General features: G+C 33.4%; 5 protein-coding genes across 6 annotated transcripts in view; all 5 read left to right on the top strand.

The window, feature by feature from the left end:
* Positions 1-667: 667 nt before the first annotated feature.
* Positions 668-2,405, top strand: LOC106125278 (cuticle protein 7-like). The gene is made up of 4 exons (XM_013322394.1): positions 668-712; positions 849-1,079; positions 1,420-1,586; positions 2,250-2,405. Exons 1-4 carry the CDS (start codon positions 701-703, stop codon positions 2,296-2,298), a joined length of 459 nt encoding a protein of 152 aa, XP_013177848.1. The 5' UTR covers positions 668-700; the 3' UTR covers positions 2,299-2,405.
* Positions 2,406-4,312: 1,907 nt separating this feature from the next.
* CPR92 (cuticular protein RR-2 motif 92) lies at positions 4,313-9,419 on the top strand. Of its 2 annotated transcripts, none has more exons than XM_013322390.1 (4): positions 4,313-4,455; positions 7,409-7,666; positions 8,267-8,433; positions 9,157-9,419. In XM_013322390.1, the coding sequence occupies exons 1-4, from the start codon at positions 4,444-4,446 to the stop codon at positions 9,380-9,382; spliced, it is 663 nt and encodes a 220-aa protein (XP_013177844.1). In that variant the 5' UTR covers positions 4,313-4,443; the 3' UTR covers positions 9,383-9,419. The 2 variants fall into 2 exon arrangements, with proteins under 2 accessions (XP_013177844.1, XP_013177845.1); XM_013322391.1 differs by lacking the exon at positions 4,313-4,455 and adding an exon at positions 7,203-7,291.
* Positions 9,420-11,986: 2,567 nt separating this feature from the next.
* Positions 11,987-15,370, top strand: LOC106125281 (cuticle protein 19-like). Its single transcript, NM_001312753.1, is given in 4 exon segments — positions 11,987-12,048; positions 12,517-12,675; positions 14,776-14,942; positions 15,196-15,370. Coding segments are annotated over 4 exon segments (393 nt in total). The 5' UTR covers positions 11,987-12,036; the 3' UTR covers positions 15,251-15,370.
* A 2,569-nt stretch (positions 15,371-17,939) lies between these two features.
* The window catches only part of LOC106125087 (uncharacterized), a 12,975-nt gene continuing 3,182 nt past the window's right edge, over positions 17,940-27,732 (top strand). Inside the window, exons 1-8 of the mRNA XM_013322167.1 lie at positions 17,940-17,996; positions 18,065-18,397; positions 18,695-18,861; positions 18,993-19,407; positions 22,417-22,635; positions 22,713-22,879; positions 22,997-23,030; positions 25,724-25,753. Coding sequence (XP_013177621.1) covers positions 17,985-17,996; positions 18,065-18,397; positions 18,695-18,861; positions 18,993-19,407; positions 22,417-22,635; positions 22,713-22,879; positions 22,997-23,030; positions 25,724-25,753 — 1,377 coding nt within the window. The 5' untranslated portion in view covers positions 17,940-17,984. The remainder of the gene's footprint in view (positions 17,997-18,064; positions 18,398-18,694; positions 18,862-18,992; positions 19,408-22,416; positions 22,636-22,712; positions 22,880-22,996; positions 23,031-25,723; positions 25,754-27,732) is intronic.
* On the top strand, positions 22,223-23,182 carry LOC106125277 (cuticle protein 19). The gene is made up of 4 exons (XM_013322393.1): positions 22,223-22,308; positions 22,417-22,635; positions 22,713-22,879; positions 22,997-23,182. Exons 1-4 carry the CDS (start codon positions 22,297-22,299, stop codon positions 23,073-23,075), a joined length of 477 nt encoding a protein of 158 aa, XP_013177847.1. The 5' UTR covers positions 22,223-22,296; the 3' UTR covers positions 23,076-23,182.

The raw sequence follows: 27,732 nt of genomic DNA, 5'->3' as shown, positions 1-27,732 counted from the left end.
CGTTTGCCCCCTTCTGTTATTAAAAAAAACATATATATAAAAAAGAAAGTTATGTATTTATATTTCCTGACTGACAAATTAGTTAAGCCAATACTATAAGCTATATGTTAACTATTTTGTGTTTATTATTGTCTGTTTCTAGCTGTAAGTCTACCATTTAAATAAATAAACATGTTATAGACAAAAAAATCTTGATTTTAAAGATTTTCAATGAATCTTCCAAAAATATACGTGTACGTTCTGTTATATGATCCTCTCGTTATTAAATCTTGATGCATAAATATCATCTTCTTATTGGTCACCATAACTCCAGGCTGCAATGACGAAACGGCTTAAATACAGGTTTACAAAAACGTCTGGTCTTGATGACACCAAAAGTAGGCATCGGAATTATGTAATGCCATCTTCGCGGCGTCTGTTTAATTTAAAAACCTCGGAATCGTCGTTAACAAAAAAATGTAACAATTTAAGCCGCTCACTTAATGTATTTTCTCTATATACTGTGGTCATACCATCTCTTGCGACACTTAATAAAGTGCGCAGATTGGCAAAGCTGCAATTACTGTGATCCGATCGGATATCGTCAGGAATAGACTCCCCTCCCCTTCCCACTACGAGCGACTTATATTTTGTTTGTTATATAAAAAGAGTGGACTATCAAAGCTCCACCAGTCGTAAAGGCATTTGATTCCAAAGCATAATGTTCTCTAAAGTAAGCCGTCTAATAAAAATTGTCGATATAATTACTTAAAAAAATAAATTATAATTTAAAAAATAAATATCATGAAATTTAAATTAGTTTTTTTATGATTGTTTCATAAAATTTTAAATGGAAATTGTCTGCACAGATTGTGATCGCTTGTGCGGTGATGACGGCCTGCCGTGCGGGGCTATTGCACCACGGCCCCGCAGTATCGCATAATATAGTTCATCACGAGCAGAGTATCCAGCATGAAGTACCAGTGCATTACTCCGCAGCTACAGCACCAGCCTCTCATGGTTATTATGCCGCCCCTGCTATCCATGCCGCCCCTGCCCACGCTGCCGCCTCTCATGATGATCATTATGTTGATGAATATGTAAGTTTAACCGAAACTAATAATCAATCACAAATTACTATTGATAAAGATTTTTAATTAACTTGCTACAAATTAATTTGCTCTAAGAATTGCAATAGAAGTATAATCTTCACAACAAACAACGTCTCGTAATCATTAGAATATTCTCAGGAATACTCTCATAGATAGATTATGATTAAATTGAAGTTTCGATTACATGTAAATGGTTCCTAACAACAGAATGTTTTGGCGACTAATAATAAAAATATCACACTAATACTAGCAAATGTTTACTTTTGCAGGACATACCAGTTAATATCCGTATTCTATTATAAATAATAATGAAATTTAAACATTCTAGGCTCATCCGAAATACGGTTACTCATATTCAGTTGAAGATCCGCATACAGGCGACCACAAGTCCCAACATGAGGAACGCGACGGTGATGTAGTGAAGGGAGAGTACTCCCTCTTGCAACCTGACGGCTCCTTCCGCAAGGTCACCTACACTGCTGACCATCATAACGGGTAAGAATTGTTGGTAAACAAATAAGGATTAAAATTGCGCTATTTGTTGGAATTCTCATCATCAGCTCACTATACCTCACCACTGAGCCTACTCTAGCCTACCCTTAGTTAGGGATGACTAGGCGATAGTCAACCACGCTGGCCCACTGCGAGTTGGTTGACTTCACACATATCTTTGAAATTCTTCACAGATATGTATGTGTAGGTGGCATCACGATGTTTTCCTTCAATGTAAGAACGTCGGATAAATATGTAAATCGCAAAACACATTGGTACATGGCGGGAATTGAATCCAGGACCTGCAGATTACAAGTCAATTGCTGAACCATTGAGCCACCGACGCTCCATTGTTGGAATTCTTGAGGAGTTAAAATATTGATTTTCAATTTATATAACCTGCAAATAACGGATGGTGATTAAGGATCGCGAAAAGCATCGACTTACTACTAATCAATCACTTTTTCTACTTATATTTAACTATATCTTTCAATTACTGTTATATTAATTTTTTCATCACTGGATATATCTGGAAATTCCGGAAGCAAGACAAGTCACATTGCACCGACATAATTTCGCCATGCTGTTGCTATTAAATAGTTATTAACATACATATTTTTCCTAGATAATCAATTTATTATCACTTAACCTTATTTTTTTTAACAGATTCAACGCCGTCGTACACAACTCTCCACCTGTCATCCATCATCATTAGAACACCAGAAATCATCCTGTGATATTAGATTTAATTTTCAGTAGTTTTTCTAAGTCTTTCTTCTTGTATGTTTTGTTCAAGATCTCTACCCTGTTAGTGTGTGTATAATAAAACAAGAAATTATTAAAATGTGATATGAATTTAAATATATTCATTGTTTGTTTATTGTACAAACTATTTCTTATATACTAGTGTAGTTTTTACTATTATATACCTACTTTTAGTTATTTACTTTTTCACCTAGATTGTGTACAACTTGGTATAAATATTGATATAACAGTTGACTGTTATAGACTTCATAGTATTGTTTCGATGGATGGATGGAACGACTGAACGAATCTCGATGAAATTTGGCATACATATAGAACATAGTCCGGATGAACACATAGGCTACTACTTAAGTTTTTTTTAATTCAGCGCGAACGAAGTCGCGTGCGTCAGCTAGTTCAAAAAGAAATACATACTTCCATTCATCACAAACAATACTTACATTAAGGAATTAATGAATAATTTCACAATAAAAATCTTATGGACAACTCTTAATAACGTTGCATTATAATCGTTGCTTAAGCGGATATTTTGAAATGTGAAGACAATTGAACATTTTCGACCTCAAATGTGAAACGAAACGCAATACAGTAGGATCATATGTGTTAATTGCACTAAAATGTAACTGTACGGACGTGGGAACATTTGTATTGGAACTGGAGTTTAAATATAACATTTTAATGCACTATGCTTTACGCAGCGTCGAGTGAAAGTGATTTGAATTCATTACATCGATAGCCACAATAAATTATGCACTAGCTGGCGTCTATGAAATATGCAGGAGATTGATAATAATTTGTTTAATTTGTGTGTGCCTTTCAACAAAGTATGTAAACTGATAGAAACATTATCTAAAAGGAACGCAAAAAAATCGGAAATATTATTCGATAATACATCTTGTTTCAAGCGAACGATGTTTCGAAGACAATTTTCAAAAATAACCGAGTCCCGTACATTTCTACTGCAAAAAACCTATATTAAAATATATTGGCATCCCTCTCATTCTATACAAAAACAGAGACAATATTATGTTTCGGCAATGGGAACACATAGCTATAGCTCACTGTCACCTTCGAACTTAAACGATTTCCATGTAAAAGTTGTGTACTCATAATTATTTATACCCGTCGGTCCTTTCGACATTTAATAATGATGGCACGCAATGTAATCGATGTCTGCCAATATTTTATTTCGCAATTCAGACGTAAATTACTGAGAATCTTTAATAATGAAAATGTCATCGAATTTCAACCGTACAGAACCTCCGAATTAAAATTAAGGTTTTTATTCTTTAAAATTTTTATAATATTTAATTTATATAATTCTTAAAAAATATCATTACTAGCTACCGCCGTAATCGCACTCACGCGGAATTAAAAAAAAAACTTAACTCTGGAGATACCTTCTAACAAACATACATCCACCCATCCATCAATCTAAACATTAGCATTTATAAAGTTAGTGAAACATAGCATAGTCCAATTACACACATGTTTTTAAAGTAAAATTTGTAAAAAAAATGTTATCAACATATTATATTCATACTATAACAAATTGTTATTAGTAACATCATCATCATCAACCGGCCCTTATCCCTATTGGGGGTCGGCACAGTATGTACTACTCCTCCATACATCTCTATCAGTCGTCATATCCGAATCTGCCCCCTTCCTGCGCATATCCTCTTTCACACAGTCATTCCATACTTGTTTGGTCTTCCTCTACCTTTGTAGCCATCCACATTCAATCTCATTACTTTTTGCTTTTATCATCATCCCTCCGCATAACATGTCCAAAACACGCTAATCTTTTACTATTTTATTATCTTTTATTATTAGTAACACTAGAATAAATAGATAACAACATAAAAACTACGTTTACACAATTCCAACATAAAACAGTATCAAACATATTTAGTTACAGCGACAAGTTCGATTAATCAATATTGTATTTATAATAATCATAACAATATAAAACAGACCTTGTATTAATTTTGTTTTATTAACACGTGTTTTTGGTTTAGATATTTTCATAAGTTCATTGGATTTGATTACGATTTGACAACACCAGCTGAACTTGAATCGATAGCTGTTCATCATGCATTATTCAGTAAGTTAGTAATTACAATTAAAAAGACAAATAAATAAAAATAACATATAACATTTCTCTGATTTTTTTTATATTTTAAACATTTAAGTATTTAAATCATATGTAGAGAACCTTATTTATAAGATTCTTACTTTATTCGTTATCAGATAAATCATAACGGTTCAAAAGCTTTATAGCTTTTGTGTAAATATTTTACAATGGTACTATTGCTTTCTCTAAATCCTCGAACACATGAATACCCAAAAACTTTCACTATAACATTGTTTTATTTCCTCTCTTTCAAAGGCTTTTATAATTTAATTTTAGAGTTCTACGATAATAATAAGATTATCTTATATATAAAATTCTCGTGTCACAATTTTCGTTCCCATACTCCTCCGAAACGGCTTGACCGATTCTCATGAAATTTTGTGAGCATATTGAGTAGGTCTGAGAATCGGCCGACATCTATTTTTTCCTCCCGCGCGGACGGAATCGCGGGCGACACCTAATATATTATAAATATAACCGACAAAATAATTATTACCAATAAATTTAAGAAATTAATTAACTCTAAATTTCTATCTTCTCGTCCAAGATCAAAAGCGTAATAAAAGGCATAGAAATTATTCATTAATATTAAATAACACAAGTGACCTTGACGGAAAGGCGCGCAAACTTACATTACGTTCTCTTTCATGTTACTAACCAGCTGAGAGATTTATTAGATGCGTTCATTGAGATTCATTTATCTACTGGGTATAGCTTACAAATTACAAGGTAAACTAAAACATCAAAACAAAACACAATTACTTATAACGCATTCATAATTGGATTTTATTTTGTGTGTGTGTGTTTCGCAAAATTAAATGTTCTTGAGCTCCTTGTATCCAGAGAATGTGCTACATAATGGCTTTGATATACAATTTTATAGTTCTATTAATTTGGTTAATCTAAGAAAATTATATGATTTGAAATATAAAACCTAAAAACAATCGAAAGGGGGCGTATCAACAAATTGCCAAATGGGACTGTGGGATCAACACTTGGCATTAATTCAATGACGTGACGTCATGATAACAAATGTATTAAGTACAAAAATTGAATGCGACATTTTAGTACATACAAATTTATGTTTTCCGCTAGTTGTTTGTAATATCCTCTGTCGTTTACTTGAGTCCTATTTCTTAATCTTACAAGCGTAATGTTGTCAGATTAGCATGTAAACAGCTCATAAAAATGCACAAGAGTTATATTTTATAGTTTCCATGCTTTTTATTATATTATACAGGAAATAATATTAGTATACGTAACTTATAATATAGCTGTTGACTGAACTTCATTCTCAGATCGTATTTTTCGTTAAAACAACTCTAATTTCGAATTTGGATTACAATAATGAATATATATTAAGATATAACGGCGAAAAATGATACGAGATACGATGCTCTTAAATTAGTAATAATTTCTATTTTATTTAATAATACTTAATACTAATATTATAAATGCGAAGTATGTTTGGATGGATGGATGGATGGATGAATGTTTGAAGGTTTCTCCAGAACGGCTGCATAGATCTCGCTGAAATTTGGCATATATGTAGAACACTAGACTAGAGGAAGACATAGGCTATTAATTAATTTGTTGAATATTTTAATTCCATACGGACGGAGTCGTGGACGACAGCTAGTATTTTTAATTGAATGCTTTTATTTTATTTTATTATCTTCCTATACATTTTATTTAAATATCAGAGGAGGAATACTTCCTTTGTTTAAAGAGTTTCTTTACGATCATTGCGCAACAGTTTACCGGAGCAGTGGTTTGTTGCTTGTTGCAGTACGCTACTTTCTTAGTGTCGTATATACCCGTACCGTACTCGTACTGGATAATGTATGATTGATGTAACCGGTTCGTTGCCGCTGGATGAGCATTTTATGTAGGCCATAACCCACTCCGCGAAACAAACATAATAAATTACTTCTTTTTATTGTTTAAAAATGTTAAGCTATTTTTATATATGCTATATACCTTTCATGAAATCCTTTGATTTAATGTCGATAAGTTTTCGTTATAATTTATCTATAAAATTACAATACAAAGTAAAATATACATACTATGCTTCTACTACTATACATAAATATTATTTTAGACGATTCCAATCTTACAAATATTATAAATGCGAATATTTAATACCTCAATGGATCTCGATAAAATATGGCACGAATCTAGAACATAGTCTGGAAGAAAACATAGGCTACTAATTAAGATTTTCTTAATTCCCCGCAAACGGAGACACGGACTTCAGTTAGTTCTTAATAAAGATCTGTGTTTAAACATTGAACGCCAATCAGAACCAAAACAAAAAAGCATTGTTATAATTACGTATATATTAGTATATAATAAAATAAGAAGTTTGCATATTAAACTTTTGTTGCGCTGATTAATTTAAATTACATAAGACTTATTACTATAGTATGTTACGTCAAATTAGCCTGCGGTATGCCTCAGACCCAAAATAAGACAATTCATATGAAATCTAAATCATAGGAAGTTACAAGAAGTAAGTTATAAGTCGAAATATTTTAACATTCTAGGTATTACCCGTTATTAAGATTATGGTACTGATATCCTTGGAAGGAAGGTTTTTGAATCATGCCCTAACCTTGGATGCATGCCAAAAAGTGTCAAAGTAGTGATGTAATGCTTGAGGCGATCGCATCGGCCCGTGTCATGTTCCAGCCGGTTTGTCGGCTCGGGTGACACTCGCCCTCGCTGACCCTTACTATAAAAACTACTGCCCATCTGGACACCTTATCAATTGAGCTCCACACTCCTCATCAACATGTACTTCAAAGTGAGATATTTTACAGATGTATCAGTTTTAAATTAAAATTTAAGAAACAAGACCCCATTTCTTTTCGCAAAAACAACAAAAAAGGAAAAAATACAATGTGACATAATTTTTTTCCAGCTTGCAGTCGTCAGCATCCTAGTGGCGGTGAGCCATGCTGGGCCTGTTGATGAGAGTCATGGACAGGCCGTCTCATCACAGAGCATCGTCCGTCATGACCAACCCACCAATGGCAACGGCGGTGGACAGATTATTCACCAATCAGCACCTCAACTTCAGCAACATATATTACAGCACAACAGCCCCATTCTCCAACATATTGTACCTGGTATCCAAGCTCCAGTCGCTCTAGCACGTGCCGATCATATTGAAGAGAGTGTAAGAATTTTTTTTATTTAATAGACTCGTATAATCACTCCAATTTCTGCTGCATAACGTTATACGGAAGCTATTCAATAGAATAGACGCTATCAAATTATAGAGGCGGATCTTCAATAAATTTTATATCAGATACTGCGTTCAAATTACTTTGAATATTGTTATTCTTCTTTATCTCGCATAATATTTATTAGTAGCTTAGTGACAATAAGATTTTTTTTTACAAAAAACAAAAAGAAAGTGAAAGGCCAATCGGATGTGATTAAAACGTGTTCGCTTGTTACGACCCAATTAAATCGTTATTGTATAAACTTCTCGACATAAGAATGTTTTGTAAGCACTATATGATTCATTCAATGCATCACGATTGATCTACTTATTACTCTAAGTCTCGAACGATAACTACTTTGTAGCGTCATTAACTTAGTTGTTAATACACTCCTACATATTTATACGATCGTACGATAAATCATCTATCAATTTGTAAAACTCTAAAGGCTACAATATAGTCAACTTTTTGAGTGATTCGTCTAAATGGAAATATAATATCTTAAAGTTTGTTCACGATTCCTGCTAATTCATAATATATCCTTATTTCAGGCTCCTGTGCACTATGAGTTCTCTTATTCAGTAGAAGATCCGCACACTGGTGACCACAAATCGCAACACGAGAGCCGCGAGGGAGACGTCGTGAAGGGAGAGTACTCGCTGCTGCAGCCCGATGGCTCCGTTAGGAGAGTCGAGTACAGTGCTGATGACCATTCTGGGTATAGTTATTAGTTTCTTTCTTACGTTCACTAATATACTCGATTTGTTTATCTCATACATAATCCAAAACCTAAATATGCTTTTAGAGAAGTATATTTAGGATGTTTAAAAATTCCTGAGTTAAATGCAAGGATGCTTAAAATTACGTAACAAGTATTTCAAGCTTTTAAACAAAGAACTTCCAAGCAAGCGTAACTAACAACATGCAGATAATCTTAGAGCATTGTAAATAGATCTTCCGATCGCACTATACAACTGTTGTTTCGGTCGATAACTTCGATAAAATCGACCGGTTTGAAACTAACTGAAGCACCTAATGTTTGTAAGTTAGCACTGGACCTTGTTTGTTATACAACTTATGCTAAGTGTGTAGTTAATAATAAGCAATTGTCATGATTATCTCATAATTAGTCTACCGATGAATTTGGAAATTAATTCAGTTAACAGGATTGAAACTCGATGGAATACTTCATTACTTCTTAGACCACATATTTTCATTTAATTTCACTGTATTTTAGGTTTAACCATTTAATCGTTTCAACAGCTGTAACGGTGTTAATAGATTAAGCCGTTGTGAACCCGATTAATTGTACCTAACATCATGCATATTTTTTTCGAAACATGAACTATATAAGTTATTGCACAGGGTTATGCAATACCTCGACAGAAGATAAAACTCTACAGACAGTTTGTTTAGTATTCATATATTTTTTTTTTCACAGATTCAATGCCATCGTCCACAACTCAGCGCCAACGGCTCATGCAGCATCTGCACCGGTAGTGCAAGCAGCGCCCATTGCCCACGCGCCCGTTCTCCACGCGGCACCAATTGCCCACGCACCAGTCCTCCACGCTGCACCTCTTGTCCACGCGACGCCGCTCGTTCACGCTGCGCCCATCGCCCACGCTCAACTTCTACACGCTGCTCCATTATTTGCCCATCAGTAAAATTAAAACGCATACATCTACTTCTGTTTGAAATGTATTATCCTATTAGAAATAAATGTTATTAACTTATAATTTTCGTTTTACATTTTAATTTATCATTAACACATAAGTTTCGTTTGAACTTTAGATACGTTAAAAAAAAGAGTTGCACAAAGATGTATCACAATCACAATCGTATATCGCTTTCATTTTTAACGTACTCATTTATTTAGAAAAAAACATAAACGCAAAAATACCAAAAAATAAAATATACCTTATGATCCTCGATGTTTTGATAAAAAAATTGAGGGTTGCCCGTTATGATTTATCACGTTGCATCAAAATAATAAAAACAAATTTACATAAAATCAACAATTTTCGTAAAATGTAAGTCGGTACTAATATGAAATTATATAAGCCTACATAAATAAGTTATGAACACCCATTCTGTTAATAATTAGAATAATGACTCTTTGTCTACCAAAATATAAACATTGCTTAGTTTCAGTTATTCTAGTTCTCAGAATATGTAAGTCAGCATTACAAAGAAACGTAACACCGGTATTATGCTTCATCGTCTTCAGGAAATGTCTATCATTTACATACCTACAAAAATACTATTAGACGATCGTACGTACCACCTTAGTATGAAGAATTCACTGGCGGATGTGTGAAATTGGGTAACGATAATTGCTAATTGGTGTTAATTTTAATAACTTCTCTTACACAACATTTTGCAAGAAATTCAATTTCGGGTAAATCTTTTAAAATGTATGTAACTTTTTCATAAATGTTGTGAAATTCTTCAAGAACCATCTTCGACTTTTTAATTATAAAATGTTGGTAAATATCGGATGATAAATATGTCATACATACAATACTCATCTTATCTTACTAATATTATAAATGTGAATGTTTTGATGGATGGATATTTGTTTGAAGGGATCTCCAAAATGGCTGCATGGATCTTGTTGAAATTTCTAATTGTGAATAAGTCGCATTGAGTTGAAATGATTGCTTAATCATTGACTTACTGTTATAAAATGGAAAGCGAAATCTCTTGCTTATAAATTATAACACATTAAATAAAATCTGTGAAAAGTGAAATTTTAAGTTATTATGACATCACATACAGGCGTTTTTAAAGATTTAAGATAACGTAACAGTCGTTTTCCCAATTAAAGTAAACAAAATGAAATAATTCAGCCAATGTTTACATCCTATAATGTATCCAGTAAGAGACACATTTGGTTAACAACACTTACACTCCGGTTCTCCCAAAATTGCTGGTTCGAGCACAGTTTTTGTGAAAAAACGGAACCCTAATAAGATCACTTTGTTGTCGGTCCGTCTGTCTGTAAAGATCTTTTTTGTTTTTATTTTGGTTTAAACTAAAAGACTGTAAGCTGTTTTCCATTTGCCGCTTTTTATATGGTCCTAGTGTAGAATTGAACATTAAAATTACATCAACTGTTTTATTTTAACTTGGGCACTATTTTTAATACGATTTAATACTTGTGATATGTCATCGTTTCCTTTAGATATTAATTTACAAATATCATCGTCTTGCCGAGATCAAATATTAATAAATTAGTTTGTCTTTATGTTTATATTGCATCACGACAGCCGCAGCAACGCTCCAATTCCTTACTAGTGTGTAATTGTATACGCACAAGAATCAACGAGAACAGCGTCCAGTTTAGAAAATAATTAAATTATTTGAACATTCCTGATAAATCCAATGACTAGCCATGCAAGGGAACTTTCTGTCTCTATTGAGGATGTAGATATCTAAAAAAATCATATTTACAAATAGATTATTCAGAAGTCCTTAACAATAACAGTGAGATTAGCCCAGTCCACACTAGCATGTCCATACTATACATACTAAGACCTATTGTAATTTCACGAATGTAGTTTAAAGATAACTACAACATTACAACTATATCGCTGGTAACCAACAAGGGTGGGCAGAGACCAAGGTTTTCCATATGGCGAGGTCCAGGCTCGTCTAAAAATAACAAAGAATAACCCAAAGCTATATATGTTTGAAGTAATATTGTTCATTAAAAAAGTAGGGAAATTAATTTGACCTTATTCCTTCACAGAGATTATCATCAGATTACGACGTATTGGTCATAGGAGATTTGCAAAGTTACTATGAACCTCACATCATTGTAATTATATTTTTAGATTTCCTTTCTCTGATTTGGCAGATAACCAGGATCACGTCTTATGACAGAATCTGTATATCAATGGAGAAAACAAAGTCGTAAAACGTGCTCGAGATTAAACAACTAACTTGTATTAGTAGGCAAAACGTTTAGTTTAAATTATTCCAACTGCATTTCCCTTCTTAATCCAATTTTAATAGAAAGGAGGCAAACTAGAATCATTGTGGCTGACGCAATCTAGACCAACACAAAGACATATTCATCTTAGCTGATCCAATTTTTCTTAAATACAATTGTCTTGACACACACAAGATTTTCTTACCTTGAACCACGTGCTATAAATTTTAGTAATTACTATATCATTATCAAACCGCGGTATTCTTGCGTATACATTGTATACGGCATCGCATCTCGCGGGAAGTAATATAAAAGTCGGCGACTTCGATTCTAAGCATCAGTCGTGTGTGGTCGTTCGGACGAAGCAAACCTAACAAACAGAAAATGTTCACCAAAGTAAGTGCAATCGTGCCTCTATCCCGTTGAGTAATATAGTGAAAGGATTGTTCTCAGTAACGCTTGCCGGAAGTGCTCCGCTACGACAGCTACTCTCAGCGCTGTATTTAAGCATATTTCTCGATCATCAAGACTTCCATCAAATTTACTTGGTCTATATTTAACAACAAAAAATATTCTTGACTGTTTTTTTAAATTATGCATTTCAAATTTAAAAGTTTACAATTGGTCCTATTCAATAGACGGATAATGGATTTGAATCCAGCTGATTTTTATTGCTTCCAGATCTCCTGAAAAAGACTGTTTTGCGTCCACTATAACCATTATTAAATTCATATTTAACCTACAATTGTCTATATTAAAGCTATATCATAGGACAATCGCAAAATCGACTAATCAACAATCAAGAATACAGAATTAACTGAAGAAATGGTGCACAAAAGAGTTAACAGTTAACTTTATTCATAGGCAGCTGTGGTCCTCTCAGTGGTGGCGTTAGCAGCGGCGGGCGTGGTGCAGCTTGGCCATGGCTACGGCGGCGGTTCCTACGACCACGAAGCTGTCGCGTACGCGCCAGTCGCACAGCTGTCGTACGACGGACACGCTGATCAACACGTAGATTATCATGTAAGATATTACCACTTACTCCTCTGACACATTAAGCCAAACTGATTCTTGGCTTTGATTCAAGAGAGCTATCGGCCCTTGTCATAAACTGACTCGTGTCAGATAGCTATTGGGAGCTCGCGTAGTCCAGATCCTATATCTCCAACAGTTGATATTTATCACAAGCAACCATCCTTAGCTTGCACCTCGAAAATACCACCACCTCAAAGGCCGGCAACGCATCTGCGGTTCCTCTGGTATTGCTGCTGTCCATGGGCGCCGTTGAACACCTCGGTGTTCCCGGTGCTCGTTTGCCCCTTCTGTTATAAAAAAAAATAGTCAAAATAGTATTTATGCTTAACACCATATTCGGAAAGACTTACTTAGGGTAGTAATAAATTGTTATAACTTAGTCATTATACTAATAGAATTATCTCATAAAGTTATTAAATTAAAATAAAGGTAATTTACTCTGATAATTCTAATAATGTTATATCGAAATTAAAATGTTGGAAACCAGTAGTGTGGTTCTTCATAGTCCCTTATTTACACAAAAGCTTTACTTTTCATAGATTTGATTACAAAAAACAATAGGAAAATGTTTATTTTACTTTAGCTAAAGTTAAATTATATTTTCAATTTACAATCTAGAGCTTAATTAAATTATTACAACCTTGAATCATTCATCACACAAGAGAAATGAAAGCGTACAACGCAATCTACAAAACTCATTATAATTACGAAACCAAGTCATTGTCTCAATGTAATATAACTTAATGCACTAAAAACTATGTGGTCGTGAACATATAAAACGTTTGGAGATGCATTACGTCAAATTAAAATTGCACGATAAAACTATTAACAATATAATAAAAGTTTTGGAAGCATTAAATTAAATGTAATTTCTAATACAATATGCTGTAACACAATAGACTACACCTAATTGATCAGTTGCGTAACTTGAACGTGTTGTACGACCGATCCAACTTGATCAACAGTTTCCTGGATACTATCTATCTACACAATCCAGTATCCAACTTTATGTAAGCCAATTTCATCATAGACTATATTTTCACGTTTACGTTTGGAGGGATACAAACTCGAGACAAGTAATTATTTTATTTTAACGCAACTATGCAAATTAACAGTCATTTCTCTACAGTTAACGATTTATATTCACGTTTAAGATTACTTCCCTTGCTGTGTTTGATTGAAGTAAGATATTAATAAACTCAGTTTAGCTCCAGTTTATTCAAATATAATCAAAAGAGAAACCGAAATGTTCTTTTTTTTAAATAAAACAATCATTTTTGCGAAAGACTGCGAAAGTTAGATATTTCCGAATTATTATTATATTTAGATATTTCAGTTTTATTTAATGTCGACAAAAACTACCTATTTGTCGCATTCAGTATAAATTCTTGATATATCTTTTATATTTCCAGTGTGTTTATTTTTGTACATTATCGTTTTGTAATCCTCTAAATCATTTTATAATATGATAACGTAATACGAAAATATGGACAGCGTTCAAACATCGATTTATTGTTGTTCGCAATCCAAAAGACTGTCACAGTATTGTATGCCGCGAGCTGTAATTTGATATAATCAGCATTATTATGTAACTGTTTTCCATATCTAACTGTCGAGTTATATTTCCAGTCGTGACTGTTGTGCTGTAGCGGGACTCAATTCCCAGGAGTATTTCGAAATCCTAACCCAAGAGAGTTTATGGGGTTATAATGACTGTAATACACGATTGTCATATTACATGGCTAGGAATAGGTCGTTTGCATAAGTTGCGTGCTCTTACGCTTGACTTCATGCTTGATCTGGATTGTTAACAACTGAGGCCTGTTATCAGTTTTACATAATCAATAACTAGTTTCTATTAATTCTTTAAGACCCTTTGAGATAGAGCCCAATAGAGAGCCCATAAGACCCATAGAGCTGTTAAAATTGGTCACATTATTCAATTGAGGATATTTTCTAGACATAAAAAGATCTAAGATAAAAGTGCAATTATTTTTTCGTTAAACTATAACAATATGTTTCTAGTGTTGACCTGAGATTCTTTTTAAAATACTTTATCATCGATTTAATTATTTATTTCAATTGCAGGCTCATCCTAAATACGACTACTCTTACTCCGTTTCCGACCCCCACACCGGCGATCACAAGACCCAGCATGAGGCCCGCGATGGTGATGTCGTGAAGGGAGAATACTCCCTTCTGCAACCTGATGGTTCCTTCCGCAAGGTCACCTACACCGCCGATGATCACTCAGGGTATTTTTTTTTACTATAGCATCAGTATTAATTCTGAACATCGAATGAAATAAATCAATAATAAAGTTACACAATTAGACACATCTTGTTACATGAGAGAGATGAAAGATGTAATTTATAATGAAAAGAAAGAGAGATAAAAGGAATAAACAAAAAAGAATATATAATATTTTGTTTCATACTTAATTATTGTATATTAAAAAAAGTCGTAATTTTGACAATTATTTAATAACTAATTCATATTTTTTTCCAGCTTCAACGCAATCGTGCACAACACTGCGCCCGCGCATCCTGAATACCATCATTAAACATCTCTGGCGAAGGCCACTGCTTCCATGTGATATTAATATGTACCTTATTACTTACCTAGATAGTCTTTAGTCGACATTAACTTTTAAGACTGCGGCGAAAATAAACTATTAAAAATATGTTTTGTTTTATTAAACTTAAACTTTAATTATGAGTAAACTTATAGTTCGACTTGTGAAAAGATCTGCCTCAATAGTATATCCTTGGATATATATCGGAGTACATCAAGATATATGTAAACGTATTATCAAAAGGCTTCTACGTACCTAGAGCTCGTCTGCTGTTGATAAACATGGCCATTTAATGCAACCTGGCTAATATTAATGTCTAAAGTCGGGGAATTTACAATATGGACAGGAATTTGACTTCTATCCCTCTAAACGTGAAATATTTTAGACGTTTCTTACTCTCTTGGTTTCGTTTACCATGGGTTTTATAATTGTAGAAATAACAATACAAGTAGAACACGTAACATATACTAAATCTTTATTAAAACGAAAACTTGAACTAAATTAAATTAAGTTTCTGTTCCGTAGCCCACTTCTTTATAACACAGTTTGCGTGACGTCACAGCTTACTTTCAAACTAAATTAATAAATCTAGATTTTGAATTACAATGGTAATTGTACTTTTGTTTTGCTTGAAAAGTATAATGAAAAAACTTAAGAAACATACTAAGTTTTAAACACATGATAATTTAAAAAGTTATATAAAATTTTATGTAACTTTTTAAATTTGAATTTCACTACGTATTTGTGCGATGTAATGTGACAACTTTTGAAAAGTTATTTATCATCCAAATAATTCTAGAGAAAAGGCAGTGCGGTTACGAACTATCCTCATTATTGTTCGTTTTCTTATTCTTATTTTTTTAAATTTCATTTAAAGTCGTTTTCTTTTTTTATTATTCCTTTTTTTTATTTTGCACTTTATGTTAGTATTCTTTTCAATCGTAAGATAATATTTGCTAAAAAAAAACATTAACTCTCCCGCTTTATCGTAATTAGAAAAATGTCTTTTCTACAAGCATGATTATTTTGTCCAAAAATGAAAAGCTGAGACAAATAATGCTCACCCTAAGCCTTAACTTTAAATACTAAAGAAATATTTCATAAACTACACGCATAATGTTAACTAGTAAGTTTTAGTCTAGATTACAAAATAAAATTCGTTTCTTTTGAATTCTAACTTGTATAAATAAATCCGAATTTTTAATACACATCTCTTTTTAATAGAAGCGATAAGATTTTTAATTCAAATGCAATTTCTATGATTGCAAATGTATTGCAGATAATTTACTAAAAACATAACATCGTGGACTATTGGTGATGAACCTATTAGAAGAAAAATATCATCCATCTGTTTTAATTAGAAGCTAGCTTATCACTATCTCAAAGGCCGGCAACGCATCTGAGGTTCCTCTGGTATTGCTGATGTCCATAGGCGTCGTTTAACACCTCAGTGTTCCCGCTGCTCGTTTGCCCCCTTCTGTTATAAAAAAAATAAATGATATCTTTAAAAATCATTTTATAAGCAAAAAACAATTAGAATTTATCATACATATATTCGAAGCAAGAATTAACAGTCTCAGTATTTCACAACTATTGTACTTCAGATTGTATAATTTACTTATTTTCATGCATCAATTAATAGATAAATAAACAGTCTTTTACTTGAAGGAAAATAAAAGCGTAAAAAAGAATGCTTGAAACTTACCTTTGCCTTTAGTTACATCATTATTTTTTCCACAAGACACTATTTTTGCTATAATATTGAAGTAGGCGCTATATATCGGTCCAAACGAGTGGAGTAGAGCTCCAATAATGTTGGAGAAGACTTGTGTCAATTAGCTTTTTTGGGTGGGTCACATACCCACCATAACTAGTGAGAAACAAAATAATATTGAGTACTAAAAGTCACATAATATCTCTATTTTAAGCCAGTTTCCGAAAATTTCACATGTGTAAAAATGAAAGCAATATTGAAAATTTTGTAGCTATCTACCACAAATGATACATGAATAAATCAATAGAGTTCACACATTAGATCAGATAGCCACAATTGCATTTTAACACAATACATTACTTAAGACTGGATTTATATCATACGATACACAGCCACAAATTTCAGCATATCGCCACGGATTATGTTTCAATATTGTAGTTTCGTTTCATAAGTTATTACTGATATAACGTATTTCTCGTGCAGATTTTAAGAATTAAATTGATAGCAAGATAATTTAGAAATTTGCTTCCACAATTGCCAAAACACTGTATGTTATATATATCATACAGTGTAGTACATAACTATAGTTAGTAGAACAGTCTTCAACCAAGTTTTGGATATAAATGCAGTAACGGATGTTCCAAGACATTATATTTAAGTAACTAGTTTGAACGTAATATAGGTTAAGTGCAAAGTAAAACATGCTGTGTAGTATTACATAATTTTAGTACACAATGATCCAGTAATTTAGCACAAACTCAATTGTCACGGTACAATTTACATTATTGTCTGTTTCGCGTCCTGAATGTGGGAGAAGGCAGGCGGCGGACTCTGTGTTAAATGCCGATTAACATTTTTATTGTCTACCGCTACTCAATTGTTGGACGACATTGATTCTTTGTCTTTGGTGGCGGTGAAAAGAATATTTTAAGTATAAAAGAATCAACTCTTAAAAGTCGAGACATCCACCTTTAGCTTTCAGTCATCTTCCATAAGTCAATCGAAAACATGATTCTCAAAGTAAGTTTTCGTGTAGAATATTTATTATTGTGTTAAGTATAAAAATTAATTAAGTGTTCTTTTTTCAGGACTTCACAACAGTATCCCTTCTTGTCTGTTTGTTTCTGAATGGAGGACATGGGGCTTCATTTTCGAATGTTTTCGTTCAAAGCAAGCCCGTGGAATTTGTGAAATATGCTCCCGCACCTTCTATCATCAGTCCAGAACTGGCTCAAATATCTGCTGCACCAGTAGACCCATTTGTTCAATTGGAACCAGTACAAGGAATTGTTTCTCCTTGTGTGGCTCCTTGCGTGATACCAGGGGCACCCATTGCAGCAATACCTCCACAATCCAGAGCAAACATTATAGCGTATAAAACACCAGTTTCTAATGTTCCTGTTGTATATACGAATAATGATGTAAGTACATTTTAACTTTAAATTATCATTTACCAATTTACATAACAGCATTAGGGTGTTTCCCGTTCCTCTGATTCGTCTTGCGATCAATTAGACGAATGAGTTTTTATCCGTTCTCAATTCTAATTTAAGATATAAGATATCGTTTCCTATTCTCCCGATCTTTATTAAAAGTTATACAGTAATTTGCAAAAGTCTCATTGAAAGGAATGGGAGAAACCTTATTATTAAAAGTAAGAAATATATTAGCAAATGTGCAATCAAAAATATTTGCTTTATACAATTTTTTATACAAAGGACGCTGCAAGTTACCAATACTCTTATGCAGTATATGATGAGAACACAGGCGATCAAAAATCACAAACTGAAAAAAGCGATGGGTCTGTGGTTCAAGGACAATATTCACTGATTGAGCCGAACGGATCCAGACGTGAAGTGACTTACACTGCCGACGATACAAAAGGGTAATTTACTTAAATAAATCAGATTTATAAGTCTCATATGTTTAAATTTCAGTAATTAATAAAATAAGTTTTTTATGAAACCTTAGCAAAATTCTAAGCAAAAGCATTCTAAGTTTTTGTGTAACTTTTAGATTTAAAGCTGTCGTACGAAATTTTACACCTAAGACTCCAGAAGGTTCTGATACTGAAAATAAAGACTCCAGTCCACCTTGCAATGAAGTAAAGAGTGAGCAAATAAAGGAGGAACCGAAAGACGATGGAGCAGAAAGTCAATCCAAAGAAGTTGAAAACAACAATCAAGAAGAAATCACAAGTGATATTGAAACCACTCCCGGAAACACTTCAAATACCGAAGAACTAACTACAGAACAAACTACAAAAGGGGAAACACCGGATATATCTGATTCTAACAATGTTATATCCTATAGCGATATAATAAAATGTCTCCAAGGGAAACTTCGTGGACCAAACGTTGATTTTCAACCTCGTAGTAATCCGTCTCCTTTAACATATATTCTCTTGCCCACATTAACCAGTAAACCATGTTAGATGTTTTGCACAAAATCATCAAGTCTTCCTCGTGAAGTCTATTGTTAATTTTCAATGTATATTTCAATGTAAAAATATTTACCTGTATTATTTTACAAAATAAATCGAGCATACTATTTAAGATGTTTTATTATTTCAAAACTTTATATTCTATTTTAATCAACTCTCCATAGTAACATAATCCTTTCATAATACTAGCTGTTGCCCGCGATTCCGTCCGCGCGGAATCAAAAAAATCTTAATTAGTAGCCTATGGGTTCTTCAAGACTGTTCTACATATATTCCAAATTTCTAAAAGATCCATCCATACTGGAGATGCCTTCAAAGAAACTTCCATCCATCCAAATATTCGCATATAATATTAGCAAGATCGTAATTGAGAAACAGAGTCATAAACTTCAATTCTGACCTCTACATAGCTATTTTAAGATTTTATCTTTCAAATTTTTAGGAAGCCTATTCTTTATCTATGTATACATAAAAGTTTGATATTACAAGATAACATTTATTGGTAACATTTTCCATATATTGTGTACATTAGTTCTAAAATTACAAAATAAGTTGAAAATTTCAAGGTTTAAAACTAACACAGTGTTCGAGGTTCGTAACAATTTTTTTTTCGAAACATATCCGCGCAATATACATATTTATAAATCTCGTAATTATCTTAACAATAAACAAACTGAAAAATTTGCATTATTTCTAACAGAGGAAACAATTGTGATTTAAATATGAGCTATGGTTTTTTTTTTCACGTAACGTACAGATTAGTTTCAACTTTAACTTAAATTTTAAATACATAGGATTGAATCAAAAAAATGGTATTATATTATTATAAACAACTAGCTGTCTCCCGCGACTTCATCTGCGCGGAATTTAAAAAATGCATCTTAAGTAGCACATGTAATCTTCCAGACAGTTTTTTACATCTATACAAAATTTTATATAGATCCATGGAGCTATTGTGGAGATACCTCCTAACAAATCCAAACATTCGTATTTATAATATAAGTAGGAAATAAGATAGTACTAAGTAATATATCAGCAGCTGGAATGCTGGAATTCCATAAATCTTTCTCCAGTGTTTATTTTCTGTTTATAAAAGTTTTGTGATCACAGCAACACTGTTACTACTTACGCAAGAAAAAAACGACCGGTATTGCAATAATGCAGTCAAATAATTAAACGTGAGAACTTTACGATGAAATTTATATTAAACTATCTCAATTTACATAATGTAAAGATATTATAAAGTCCTGTAATCTTACGTATACTAATATTATAATATAAATGAGAATGTTTAGATGGATGGATGGATGGATGGATGGATGGATGGTTTGTTAGAAGGTACTTCCAGAAAGGTGGAAAGGATCTCTATGAAATTTGACATAGAGTTCCGCAAGGAAGGAGTCGCGGGCGACTGCTATTTTATTTTATAACTAGCTCTCAACCGCGACTCGATCCGCGCGTAATTTAAAAATAACTATTGAGTAGCCTATGTTCTACATTTTTTTTCAGAGGGGAATACTTTAGGCAAACTCCGTTCCTCTCTCACCCCGAATGGGAGCATACCCACTAAACCCCTCTGTTTCCTCATAGCCATAATGTGGGACGCCACGGGATCGTGTTAACTTGCCACCGCGACGCCCCACTAACCTATGATCTACATCTGTGTCAAATTTTACCAAGATCCGTTGACCCAATCTCGGAATACCTTCGAACCAACATGCATCCATCTACACATTCGCATATAAGTAAGATTTCTAAGAGAAGAGCAGATGTTATTATAAAAGTAAACTTTTATGTATTAAGCCCTAATTGTTCAGTACAATACGTTCATTGCCTTTCTATTTCTATCATCTGACCCAGTTACCCGAAATAAGTGACAATGAGCCAATATACTACGCAAGAGGTATGCGTTTTGTAAGGGCTTAATTATTAATTATTATTGTTCGATTACTTTTCAATGCAACCACTTACCTTATTAGTCAAAGCACCTGATTGCTAATCCTGAATTCAGGTTACTCGATATACCAAAATATATAATTAAAAGTTGCACTAAACAAAAATATATTACATATCGATGCAAATTTGCTGGAGCTGGTTCAACGAACGACAACCAAGTATTATTTTTTTGTTTTAAATTTAGAATTGAAAATATAGAAGTATAACATAGAATAAATAAATATAGAAACTCACTTGACTAAAAATGTGACGTAAATTGTTCACCTTTTTCAGGTTAAAAACGACTAAAAATCAGTGTCTATCAAATACAAATTAGTTAATGGGAATACTAACGCTTCATTTGTTTCATTATAGTACGAATATACACACCTCTTATACTAAGTATGAAAACAAAGAAAATATAAAGATGGATCTATTAATGCAAATATAAAGGAACTTTATATGATTTACTCAATTACTAGTTTCTTTTTAAAAGGGAAAAATTGTAAAGGTAAAGTTAGCGCAGTTCAAGTTTAATATTGCTAATTTTGAACAAAAAACCTAGGCATTCTCAAATTCAAGTGCAAGCATTGTCTGTCATTGTCAGACTAAACGTGCGATTACGTGTAACAGAGAGGTCTATTACCGCCACGGTTAAATGCCCACTAATTTGATAATAGGATACAAAATAGGAAACACAATACCGGTGAACAGTAACGATCACTATTTTTATGTTCTAATCGATAGTGATTCACGATTATAGATTTAAATGTAGACAGATTGACCTTGAATTCATGTCAGTGTTACGGAGTCAAGGTGCCGGCGCACATTTCTCCGCCCCACCAGCGGACCCGCAGCCGCCTACCACTTGCACATATAAAAACATTATCACCGACCATTGACATCAATCAACACTTGGTAGCTAAACCAAACACACACAAAATGTTCAGCAAAGTAAGTCACCAAAACTACTTTAAATAATTCAAAATCTATCTTAAATATTAATAAGAACCAAACTTCCGAATGTTTAAAGCTATAGTTCCTCTTCCTGTTTACTTTCAGATCGTAGCATTCGGCGCTTTGGTGGCGGCAGCCAACGCCGGTCTTCTGGCCGGACACGGCGGGCTCGTGACTTCCCAGAGTGTGGTGCACCACGGTGGTTACGCCGCAGCTCCTCTTGCCCACGCTGCTCCTCTTGCCCACGCCGCTCCTCTTGCCCACGCCGCTGTGCCCATTGCCCACGCTGCCCCCGTTGCCTACACCTCCGGACACGACTACTACGTAAGTCAACCGCAAAAATTAAATCTTCCTTAAATACTTGAGTTTTGAGCAAATACTTATAAATATTTTGTTTACAGTCGCACCCTAAATACGACTACACTTACTCCGTGGCTGACCCTCACACCGGTGACCACAAGTCCCAGCACGAGATCCGCGACGGAGACGCCGTGCACGGTTCCTACTCTCTGCTCCAGCCCGATGGTTCCGTACGCACCGTTGACTACACCGCCAATGACCACACCGGGTAATTTTATATTCAATAAAAAAAAACTCGATTCATTTTCGAGCGACACGTTTTCTACTAATTTTAAACTTCAACTAATTCATATATAATATGTTTTATTTATTGTATTTGTTTCAGTTTCAACGCTGTAGTGCACAACACCGCTCCCGCTGTTCACCCCGCGCCCGCGCCCGCTCATGGCTACCATCATTACTAATTTCAAAAAAGATGATGATTTTCGAGATCGTTTTTTATTTATTTATAATTCCGTGCAATGATTGTGATACTGTAAATAAAAATAGTGATAAAAATTAAAACAAAAAATGTATTTAATTTAAACCATCCCACAAAACTTCGCTTAAAAATGCAGGACTCCACTTATAGTTTTCTTAAGTTTAAGTAACAGCAACGGAAAGCAAAAACTGTAGATGTCGATATTTGTGTAGCTCAAAACATTCAATGTTATAATAAGCTGAAAAAAATAATTTTATAGAGTTTATAATATTTATAACAAATGTTTCCTCTCCTGCTTTTTAATTATGTTATTTAATTAACTTTTAAACAGTAGATATCTGTATTTAAAGTTAACATGACAACTTACATTGTTAAGTATTAAGTTTTTATGATTTCCTCAAATCCAACTAAGTATATTCTTAATGTAGTATTTAATGACAGAGTAATATTAAAGAAAGATAAGAAACACCACTAGATACACTGGATTCGTGGTCGGAATTTCGACTAAAAACAAACACTCCTAAAGCTCTTAGAATAGAAAAAACATATAACTTTTATTAGCTTTCGTCATAGAGTATTCTAAAATTTTATCATAATAACTTGAGCTAAGCCTTTTGATGAAGACATCTATATGAAAAGAATACGACGACTTTAAATATAAATTATATTCTAGTTTTATTGTCTGGCTACTAGTTGATTGATCGTGGGTTTCCGAGACCAAAAGCCTCGTTGGAGATTCTGGTCTCAGAAACCAACAGTAAGAAATAAATTTATCCATGATCCGCTATTAAGATTTTACGATAGCGATTATATTTCTACTTTGAGGTTAAAACAATAACTACCATGTAAGTAAAACGGTATAAAGGAAGCATTAACAAGGTTAATCGAAACAAAAACTGTTGGTTTTGTTAGAATTAATTACTGTACTCAATGTCAAAATAACAATAAAATGTATAGATTGAATATGAATTAAAAAATTGGATAGCAAAAATTACATGGTCCAATAATATACCAATTTTTTTAGTTTGTTAAAATTTAATTTCACGTATTTGATATACCAAATTTTAACACAAAACTGCTACTGATTTTTTAATACTACAAATTTCACACGTGCTTTTTTAAATTTCATAACAACAGATTACGAAATAGTTTACCGTATTCAACGAAAAATATAATACATGTAACAAAAACATCGTCATCTCTCTCATAATGTTTGATAAAAACAGAGATAATATTTTTTATAGAAACATTTCGACGATAGTAATTTAAGGATCATCATTCTAATATGAACTACTTCCTTTCCTATGAACATTATCAATTACTATAAGAAGTAAAATGTCATGAATTCCAGTGTAATTTGTCGACCTGGCCCGATAATTACCAGCATTCACTCTCTTGAACAGTACTTGCGTAAACAAATGTGCTAACATCGGAATAATCACTTAGAAATAACACTATTTGTGTATCGGAAACTGTCATATTTTTCAACTCTTGGTATGTTTTAATAATTTAAATGTCCACTACAGATTTGAACTAATGTAAGCTCCCATATTGTTTATTTATTAAAATTATGTACTGTTGTCTTCTTTAGTATTAATCTCCCAAAGCATCCATAATCAATAACATCCCTCGTTTTTTTTATAACATAAGGCGGTGGGGGCAAACGAGCAGCGAGAACACCGAGGTGTTCAACGACGCCCATGAACATCAGCAATACCAGAGGAACCGCAGATGCGTTGCCGGCCTTTCAGATGGTGATACGCTCGCTTCTTGAAGGACCCTAAGTCGTAGCAGTTTGGAAATACCGATGACGACAAACTAAATTCGTCTATCAATCATTTGTACAAATAAATTTAACATTGTATTTAATTTTTACGCTGGACTTCAAAAACATATCTCCGGAAAGGGCAATTATTTTGTTAGGTACCTATATAAGTAATATTTAAAATATTACTGCGAGATCAAATTATTCCTAAGGATAGATTTGTCCATTGTTATCACCTGTGTCAGAACAATGTGATACTAATAAATATATATTCAATGAAGTCTTAAAAATTAACACGCACAAACGTTTGAGTATCAAGCTTAAGTTACTCATAAAGAATATTGTAATCAATTCTAGATTAAAATGTTGTCATCCATAACAACGCCAATGTATTAAAGTAATTTAACCTTAAATGTGTCTAGATAAGTCGAGTAACTTTAAGTCTTGAATTTTTATACCCGACTTGGATAAACTTTTCAATACAAAGTTAACTGGAAAGATACTAAAATGACCTATTTTTTTATTACTTAAAGTACTTACTTTTTAAAAATAAAATAATACAACTAAAATATCGTTTATTTGTGACTAATTTGCTGATCAAAAAAAAAATATGTTAAAATTTCAAAAAAGTCTATTAAAAAAGACTTAATTATAGACAGATGTATTCGTTATTTGCATGTATTTAAAGTACAAAAATATTTAAGAAAACATTTGTAGAAAGAATTAGTACCTTGAATTAATATAAGTATTACACATAGTCAAGGCGTAGTCGCGCAATTTACAGCCCCACTCGAGCCGGCCCGAGCGGTGACCACCTCTTATAAAACCATTATTTCCTTCATCTGACACCAATCAACTCTCGGTAGTTAAACCATACACACAAAATGTTCAGCAAAGTAAGTCGTGTGGGCATTTTATTGGAGTATTATATTTATAATGCCAAATATCTGTTTACTTTATAACATAGACTCCATAAAAGAATTTACATACAACTTTTACTACAATATATTCCAAAATAAATAACCAAATCTATAGTAATCATCGGTAATAACAACCCTTAGATATAGATAGATCCAAAATCTCGAAAATCTTCCCATAATTTGCGAACAAATCCCCACATGACTTTGTTTTATTTCAAATATTTCATTGTATTTCCAGATCGTAGCCTTCGGCGCTTTGGTAGCGGCCGCAAACGCCGGTCTCCTGGGATACGGACATGGCGCGGCAGTGTCTTCGCAAAACATAGTGCGTCATGACTCAGGACACGGTTACGCTGGACACTCGTATGCGCCTGTTGCCCAAGCATACGCGCCTGCTGCCCACGCTTACGCCCCTGTTGCTCACGCCGTACAATACGCACCCGTCGCCCAGTATGCTGCCCCAGCTGCCGCGTACAGTGGACATGACTACTATGTAAGCAATACCTTCCAAATTTAAATATTGTAAATAATGATTGATTCAAACTATTGCATTATTTATCTCCATTTTTATTAAAGGCTCACCCCAAATACGACTACACTTACTCCGTGGCTGACCCTCACACCGGTGACCACAAGTCCCAGCACGAGATCCGCGACGGAGACGCCGTACACGGCTCCTACTCTCTGCTCCAGCCCGATGGCTCCGTGCGCACCGTTGACTACACCGCCGATGACCACACCGGGTAAAATTACATTTCATTTTAAAAAGAAAATTTTAATCTTTCACACGACAAAAGATTGATATACATTTTTTATTGAATTAACTTCACTTTAAATCATTTGTAGGAAGTTAACAAACCTGGGTCCATTTGTTTTACAACATTTTTCCTATCGGTTACTTATTTTTATTTTTCTTATATTAACCTCTTTGTTCCAGATTCAACGCCGTAGTACACAACACCGCCCCCGCTGTCCACCCCGCACCCGCGCCCGCTCATGGCTACCATCATTATTAATTTTAATGTTTAATTTATTTATATCTTGTGCAATGATTGTGAATATTATAAATTATAAATTTAATGTGATCTAATATAATTATTTTATTGAAACCTTCTATGAAACTCCCTACAATAGGTCAACGATAATCAACTTAATCCTATTCGCATAATAAACATTGTCAAAAAGTACGGTTACAATATATTAACAGTAGTGAAAACACGAATTCCCAGATTACCATATAGTTATTCGATTGAACTATATTAATGGCACTGGATACAATAAACCACGATATAATAAAGCTCCCCAAGCTTTTTTTCTTCACGAAAATCTTTACAATATTATAATCTTAATAAATTGCATCAATTAAATTAATACCATCAGTATTTATAAAACAAGTACAAAACTATTCCTACTTTAGTTAAATTGCTGTGTTCGACGATATCTTCAAGGTATTGGATATGATGATTCAATTTTAGAAGGACACAGTAAAGGGCTATAAGTTGTACCTTGTTAATATCGTATCCTATGTTTGCTGCGCCCGCGCCCGCGTCTTAACATGAACGAGTACATATTATGTTAACATGTCACCAAGATGTGTTCACAGTTCACACTAAAAAGGTCAATAAAGATGCAATCTACAGCTTAATGATACAAGTTAATGTGTAAGATGGAATAAAAACATGATATGATCTAAGTTAATTTTAAATAGAAGTAACGTGAAAATAAATTTGTTCAAATCATTTGAAAATAAAACAGTTGTTTTTTTCCAGAGGATACATTATTGTCCTCAAAACTAAGGAATACTAAATGACAGCTAAATTTATAAACGGGAAGTGAATTTAATTATAATTACTAGATTTGATACTAGGAAAGTGATAGAGGTGTGGAAGAGATTAGGGGAGGCCTATGACGTGGGACAACCTGACACGCAACTGGATGCTGGGCAATAAATTGTA

The sequence above is a fragment of the Papilio xuthus genome, unplaced genomic scaffold (genome assembly GCF_000836235.2).
Source record: "Papilio xuthus unplaced genomic scaffold, Pxut_1.1 DF825928.1, whole genome shotgun sequence".
NCBI lineage: Eukaryota > Metazoa > Arthropoda > Insecta > Lepidoptera > Papilionidae > Papilio > Papilio xuthus.
The sequence above is the reverse complement of the archived record's forward strand: the minus strand, read 5'-3'. Positions and strand labels throughout refer to the sequence as shown.

Coding starts and splice junctions, on each gene's coding strand:
- LOC106125278 (XM_013322394.1), top strand. Junction 1,080..1,419: donor ATCATTATGTTGATGAATAT/GTAAGTTTAACC, acceptor TAAACATTCTAG/GCTCATCCGAAATACGGTTA. Junction 1,587..2,249: donor ACTGCTGACCATCATAACGG/GTAAGAATTGTT, acceptor TTTTTTTAACAG/ATTCAACGCCGTCGTACACA.
- CPR92 (XM_013322390.1), top strand. Junction 7,667..8,266: donor CCGATCATATTGAAGAGAGT/GTAAGAATTTTT, acceptor TCCTTATTTCAG/GCTCCTGTGCACTATGAGTT. Junction 8,434..9,156: donor AGTGCTGATGACCATTCTGG/GTATAGTTATTA, acceptor TTTTTTTCACAG/ATTCAATGCCATCGTCCACA.
- LOC106125277 (XM_013322393.1), top strand. Junction 22,636..22,712: donor CCTCCGGACACGACTACTAC/GTAAGTCAACCG, acceptor TTTTGTTTACAG/TCGCACCCTAAATACGACTA. Junction 22,880..22,996: donor ACCGCCAATGACCACACCGG/GTAATTTTATAT, acceptor TATTTGTTTCAG/TTTCAACGCTGTAGTGCACA.